Below are 7,478 nucleotides of genomic sequence, written 5' to 3' on the forward strand. Positions count from 1 at the left end.
AATAACACCAGCGTATGGACGCATAGAAACTGTATCTTCTAAGTGAAAACAAGAAATACATTCAATTCAAACAAAGCACCTTCAGATATAGTATGATCAAAACTGCATGTTAATGTTAATGGTAAAAACTGACATTATGGTCAGCTAATGATAATTACGATTAGCGCTGTTAGTGTCCTTTGTCACAAGTGACATCTAATTGTCCATTTGTCTTAGAAGAGGACATATCATTCCAATTTAAGAGTATTTTTTCAGTCAGTCATACCTTCCTTCTTTCCAGGAAAAAAAAAGTCCAATTAAAGGCTATGATGTATTTATTAAGTGCATATATGTCTTTAAATTCTAAAGTAGCTAACGTAACGAGCCTAAAAATGACCATGACCAGAATGCCAGCAATTTACCACAACGATATTCTGTTCCGTTCATCAGAAAGAGAACAACTTCATTTTCACGATAACTCTCTTAACACTAGGCTTGGTAAAATAAAGGGGGGGGGGGTGAGGGGGGGTGCAGAAGACGACGTTGCAGCAGCGGGCGAAAGCCGAACCTCCAGCAATCGTTTGCTTCCTGATGTCATCGGAACAGGTTTGGTCTGATCTCTCGGCGAAAACCGCTGGATGGCCACCATCGTTTACTCCAGCTCTCATCCGGGTCTTGTCCTCTCAACTCGTCTTCTGAGATTCAATGTGCATCACAGGCCAAACTCCGCATACAAACTAAACACATCAAATGTTTGTTAAGGCGGTTCAAGCTCGTTAAGTATGAGAAGCATATTTTTACCATAGTCTGAGCAGCGTTTCCCTGCACTGCTCCAGAGGGCCCGGACGTTGGTACATATCAGATGTCTCCCTGTTTTTACACACCAGATCTATAGTGTTCTGATAGTTACAGATGAGATGAATCTGGTCTGTTAGTGATTCAGTCTAACATGGGTAGTGGTGCGCTTTGGGCCCCCTGAAGCAAGACTGGGAAACTCTGATGTTAAAAAGGAAGTGAAATTAAAAAATGAGAAACTTGCCTTGACTTTTGGTCTGTGTTTGAGGTAGGTAGACCGAATCTGGAGGCTGAGGGAGAAAATCACATGGGGAAACTGACATGGTCAGCAGAGCTGAAATGGTCATCACTGATGATGCACAGACACCTGACCGTGACTTTGTCTTTGCTCCAGTTCTGTGACCCCTGACCTGCACTTCCCGTAATGCTCAAATAAATTAGATTGGTAAGCACATGATATACATACATACATTTAGTAAAATAAATAATATTTTCAATTAAAATTACACATCTTTGATCAATTTCAAGTCTGGAAAGGCAGCCATTGTAAAGGGTTAGGGTTAGGATTTGTTGAAAGTACATCACTTTTGGCCGTTATTATTGCAGACTATATGGAAGAATAAGGTGATGATCATGGACAAGCCTTCTAAATGATCTGTTTTGAGACCTTGTTTCAATTCCTAGGTGGATGAAACCGATTTTTGGCCAAAACCTCTTAGCATTTGAGAGACTTGTGTCATCTGCCCAAGACTAAATACTTTTGTATGCTTTGTACCCCCTCTAATGGAGCTGGTAAGTACTGCACCCAGACTGAAGCCATACCCTCGCACACCGTTAGAGGCACAATCCAGGTGGGTGCAGACACTGGTGTTCAGTTGGACTGTGTGTGGTGCATGGTATAGGTGTTTGGTTTTTTTTTTAAACACTGATTTTGGAAGAGAGCATACTGAACTTTGAAAGGCCTTTTTAATATTCTCTCCCTTTTTTTTTTTAATGCGATGGACTTTGAAAAAATGTCAAACCTGATTTTTGTTTGAAGTCTCTGAGCTCTGAAGGCGAATGGATTCTTTAATGGTTCCATCACTGTTTTGCCCTATTATACTATGTAATACAAAGTTTCCATTCTCACTGTATTTGACTGACAAGTACCTGACCATTGACATTACAAGAAATGAACAGGGACTGTCTGACGGTATCACACTCTCACACGGCTGATCTCTGATTCCCCGCTGCTTATGTCTGACTGGACTCTGTGACCTGTTAACACCTGAGGAGCTACTTCATCACAGAAAAAAAAAACTGCAGCTGTTTGATCACAGAATGTCTCAATAATAGTGCTGTTTTTCATTAACATCTGGCTCCTGTGTTGCCTCCACGTGTTCTACTGTTCTAACCGCAACATTCATTTAAATGAAAGTGAATCACAACTAAACCTCTGTCTCATCCCCGCCGCTCGTTTCAATGGGGCTAATGGGAAAATGACAGTGTGTAATACCTAAAGAGGATGTGGAGATAGGAGCCCAGGCCTGTCAGAATGTGCCACCAGGCGTGGAACTGTGTCACCGCTCCAACAACAGGGGGCAGTCTCTGCCGTGTGGCTCTGAAAGATTCAGGGAAAGAGAGAAAGAGGGGGCAGATTTCAGATAACGCTACAAAACAACATTAACAGTAGAATTTATGATTTATCACTCCTCATATGCAGGGAGGGAGGGGATCATCCTTTCTCGGTTTCATACATTTTGTTTTATGGGGTTTTTTTTTTTGGCAAGTTGTACATAAATCATTCTGATTTGGACGAATGCGTTACAAAAATGACAGTTTACCTCAGAGAATCGCATAGAAGATTGTCAATGTTCCACAGTACGAATCCTAACAGAAAGACGCTTAATGATGTGTAACATAGCGGTCTGAGCCAGGGGTACACCCTACAGGACAGAAAGAAACCATATTTAAAAAGAACCTCGCAAGAACCTCCGTCACGCGGTAAGGGCAGCAGAAACATAATGATAGTCACTGCAAAATCATCGTGATGCAATGTATGTGCTGAAATGAGGAGAGACGACACTCACCACGTAACTATAAAGACAGATCGCATTACCAAACAGCCCACGAGTACTCCATACATGACCTGTAAATAACATTATTTATAAACACAAACCTGTTTCACACAGTCATACATGTTTTTAGAGGAGAGGCTTGTCAGGTTTTTCTTTATCTGTCAGCACTGGGTAATGTCTGTTTGTCTGTACATTGTTAATAGACTTTGGACTACTATGTCAATGCAAAAGTTATCGCAACAATAAAATGTTTGCAGTAAATTTCCTATAGGGGGCACTGTTCTCAGAGCATACACCACTGCAGTCCAGACTGTAGAGATGAATGCTGGTTGAACTGCTGTCTAAACACTGCAGACCTGCAGCCCTTGTGAACCAGGCTGAATGAAAATTATTTTAAAAATACCATCATACTTAGACAGTTTTAATTATCTTCCATAACTGAGGAAACACAGGCGTCACTGAATTCTCCTTTCCTGAATCTTTTGTATTGGCTTTACTCCCTCTCCCTCTCTAGAAATCTCTTTCCAGAAGCAGTTTCTCCACATATCTAATGCACATAAATATATTTAAAATCCACTATTTTTCCAGACCCCAGCAGCCAGGAGAGCATTCAACATAAAAACAAAATCTAGAATCTCGGAGTAAAAACATGCGCAGTATCAAAGATGGCACAGTATCTCTTATTTCCTCTGCAATTTCTCAGCTAGCTGTGTGTGTGTGGCCTCTGTGTGATCTTTTTTTCACAGTGCACTGAACAGACAGAATCATGTGTACTACAACGTGACTGCAATCAAAAGTTCTTGTAACATAAGAATAATTATTGTCCTACCTGATGAAAGACCGGTTCTTTCCAAAGCAAGTATACCTAGAAATAAACCGAAATGAGAGAGAGCATTAAAATCTATATATCTCACTGTGTGTGTGTGTGTGTGTGTGTGTGTGTGTATTTTCTCCTTTTTCAGCATTGTTGATATTAAATTTAGTCTTGACAAAAAGAAGGAACTTACCACACTGACTGAAATACTGAAGATCAGCAACAGGGTGATTGGAAAATAATGAATGACATTTTCCTGCTTGAAGCATTCATATCTGCAATACCACACACAATTAATGCACTTACAATTCATCCATTCTCATACAGAAAATCACATTCAAAATTTTGTTGCAGTTTAAAAACTGTGCTATTAATATTGACCTCCTCAACAGATTAAAAAAATATGTACATTAATAAAGCAATCAATAAACAACATACTGGGAAAGCCAAATAACTGTATGTTTGTAGCTGTCACAGAGGCTTAGGAGCATTCAGGCATACACAGTAGTGTATTTCATAACATAGTACTCATAATAATAAGTATGTACGTGACATGTAAAAACCTGTTCATATGGAACAATACATTTAATGACAGTTATTTAAGACTACTGTTGACCCTCTCTGCTCTGAACAACCAGGACCCACAGTTAGTGCTCTTGTGGGTTTTTTTTTTTATTAGCTAATTCCACTCATTTCCATCGGATCTTGTTCATTATTTTTATTTACAAAAAAGTATGCTATAGCTCGGCTCAGTCGGGGGGGTGGGATAAATCTTTTGCCACGTTGTTTGTTTTTGTTTTTGTATTGGCCGCGCTAAATTAGCACACTGTTTGTTTTTGTTTTGGTTTTGACCACGTCAAAACAAACAGTACTTACAGACAGTAGACGAAGACACAGCAGCTGTAGATCATTGGCAACTCATCTAGTAACTAGAAACAAAGGACAAGACAAAAGGGAAGATGAGAACAAAGTCTTTGAGATGCAAACTTTGCGCATTTCGGCCTATTCATGCTAGCGGCAGGTCTTCCTGTTTACACTGAGGGAGAGAGAGACACGGGCTCTTACCTGCATCTCATACAGCAACGTCATGTGGAAGCACCAAGATCCCACGCCAACAGCTATGTCAATAACCACGCCATGAAACAACAGAGACAGTTTATCAGCACGTTATAGACACACATGACTGTGCAGCACTATCCCAACAACCTTTTCTTACACAATGGACAAGCCGCCATTCCTTTTAAGTGTTAAAGCACAATTTTACTATCACATCACATCGCGTAGAACTGAGTAATGGACTTACCTGCTAGTCCCAAAAACGCACACACGTAACGGAACTCAAGCCTGTCTTTAAAGGTGTGGATAGCGCCGCAGATGGGCGGAAGGATCATAATCAGGTTACTGACTGTGTTCCCTACAGGAGACAAACATTGTGTTTAGAAACATTGGGTGAATAAAACCACACAGTAGGAGCACTTCTTGTAAGAGTGCTGGAGCTCACTGCTAAAATAGTATTTGTGATAATGTGTTATGTGGACATTTCATTTTATTTGGGGGGGGGGGGGGGGGGGGGGGGGGTGTCTGGGTTTTAGGAAATGTAATAAACCCATACTTCCATCAGAACAAAAGAACAAAAACGTGTTTAATTTATTATGCCACTCCCATGACAGCACATACAGCCGTTAGTCATGTCGTTTTAGTAGTGTTGAAAATTGAGACGTGTCACACAGAGGCGTCCACTTCACAATGTGCTTTGTCAGCACAAAACTGTCCTTTGTTTCAGAACTCGTATGTAAGGCTGGAGTTTACTGAGCATAGCAGATTCCCACCCTAATTTCAGCTCATCTTCGGGGAGGCAACTAAGCTACACGTGCAGTCGAAAGCCGGCAAAAAAACGGCACTTCACTAGCCTTTCTCATTTCAATTTATGGCTCGTTTAGGACTCTTCACTAAGTGTCGCGCCAACCCAGAAAATTCCCGGTACATATATTACACGTGTGCACAAGCGTTACTTAAAACACTGTTATGGCCAGCACTGGTCGGACACTGGGTATCAACGTCTTTAGTAACATTTACACATCCTCACTTCTAAGCGTTAGACAATATTTTAGTCTTCCACAAAATAATGACAGCTATAATGACACACTGTATCGTACAAGTAGCCTAGCCTAAATAATTTCTCATTTTCCTCATAAGAAGCTACTGTCATGCTGACGTAAGATCTGCTAGTGATGCACGACCGAAACCCGATAGTGGAGTTCTGGCTTTAAGATTTCAGAACTGAAAGATTGTCGTACTTTATGTTCTGAATGAACATATGAATGAACATAACTGGGCGCATAATTTGCCAACAGGCTGTGAAAAGTGACTGAAAAACAGTCACAGCTGAGTCAAATACGTTCGATTCACGTTTGGCATACTAAGTTAATCTTCATATAGCCTAGTGATACACTGTGGTGAACGAACGCGACAAAATTATAGGACAACCCGCTTAGCATAGAAAGATAAAGACAAAGAGAAGCTTTTAGGTCGGAGTGAAGTGAGACAGAAAGTAAACATTCACTATATGCGATGTTTGATTTCGTGAGAAATCCTTCACTCCACAGTAAATGCAACCAACAGAGAAATGCTTTTTTTTTGTAACTTCAACGTTGTTTGCACACGTGACAGTCTCCAGTAATCAAGTTTTATAGTTTAAGTTCAGGGTAATTCACATTTTGGTCGTCTCCAAGTCATTGACAACCCTTCTTGACGCAGGCGTAAATATAGCTGTGGTAGTTTAGGACGGCCTCTGCTACCGTTTAACAGCCGCGTTCGCTTTCACTTCACGTGAAACACGCATAAAGCGAATATGTATTTGTTTTAAATGTACTTACAAAATTCAGCGATGTAATACGAAACAACATAATTCTCTTCACACCAATCGAGCGTAGAAGTCGGCCTCCCCCAGTAACCCTGCCTGTCTATGGAAGGAGCCATGATGGAAAACCGAGGGCATTCAGTTTGGTAAAGGGAGGAGTTGAGTCTTGATTGTAACGGACCTAAAACCTCATCCAGTCAACGTCAGTGCTCTTAGTGAGGGTGAGGCGGATAACCGAACAGGTTTTAAGACATAAATCGGTCTAATCTTGAGTTACTTAGTTACTGGTTCATCTTCTCTCAATAGGAACACTGTAAATTATCTATACGGGCGGAAACCGCGTTTAAGGCGGGGGAGTGTAATTATGGATACATTCAGATTACCGCTTTTGTTAACAAGGTGGAGGGGGAGGGAACTTAGTCTGACAAAGGTTTGTTTCTATTGGAAATATGTGTAGGTAAACACTCAACTGCCTTGGAATTGTGGGCATTTCAGGTCTTTGCTCGTTCACTCAAACCAATGGTGCGCGCTGTTGCTTTGTTTTATTGTCTCATATCGAATACAATCCTTTGTGTAAACTCAAAATTTTAGTTGGACTAGTTTCAATAGAGTATTCTGTGTCGCTCAGCTTGCGGTCAGTTCTTTTAACTGGTAAAAACGAGGTCAGGTAATTGTTTTAGTTTGTTTACACGTTTTACTTGGGCTGCATTAAGCAAGAGAGTCGGAATGTTACGGAATACCCTGTAAAAAAGGATTTGACACTTAATGCTTGTCAGTTACAAGTGTGAATAATCCTTGTCATTGTTCAACTCCACTCAAATTTCATGCAGTTGTAAGACAAGCGCATACTATCTGCCTACTTGAAATATTCAGTTTCATCAAACAAGACTAGGCCCACTGTTGAAGCTATAAGATCATAAATATCATCTCCTACTAAACGTATTGCAGATAAATATGAAATGCCTTATTAAAG

The 7,478-nt window shown here is 40.5% G+C and overlaps 1 protein-coding gene across 1 annotated transcript; it reads right to left on the reverse strand.

Moving 5' to 3' along the window:
* Positions 1–520: 520 nt before the first annotated feature.
* acer3 (alkaline ceramidase 3) lies at positions 521–6,624 on the reverse strand. The gene is made up of 11 exons (XM_030792883.1): positions 6,522–6,624; positions 4,949–5,059; positions 4,711–4,763; positions 4,522–4,574; positions 3,839–3,920; positions 3,661–3,696; positions 2,844–2,902; positions 2,598–2,699; positions 2,270–2,374; positions 1,019–1,064; positions 521–716 (listed from the first exon to the last, which is right to left on the reverse strand). The coding sequence occupies exons 1-11, from the start codon at positions 6,622–6,624 to the stop codon at positions 663–665; spliced, it is 804 nt and encodes a 267-aa protein (XP_030648743.1). The 3' UTR covers positions 521–662.
* Positions 6,625–7,478: the final 854 nt, after the last annotated feature.

Source organism: Chanos chanos, chromosome 15 (assembly GCF_902362185.1).
Source record: "Chanos chanos chromosome 15, fChaCha1.1, whole genome shotgun sequence".
NCBI classification, from domain to species: domain Eukaryota; kingdom Metazoa; phylum Chordata; class Actinopteri; order Gonorynchiformes; family Chanidae; genus Chanos; species Chanos chanos.

Excerpts from the sequence above, each read along its gene's own strand:
- acer3 (XM_030792883.1), bottom strand. The coding sequence starts at position 6,624 with ATGGCTCCTTCCATAGACAGGCAGGGTTACTGGGGGAGGCCGACTTCT. Across the intron at positions 5,060-6,521 it reads GTATTACATCGCTGAATTTT|GGAACACAGTCAGTAACCTG; the intron begins GTAAGTACATTT and ends TGTCTCCTGTAG. Across the intron at positions 717-1,018 it reads AACACAGACCAAAAGTCAAG|TTTGTATGCGGAGTTTGGCC; the intron begins GCAAGTTTCTCA and ends TGATGTGTTTAG.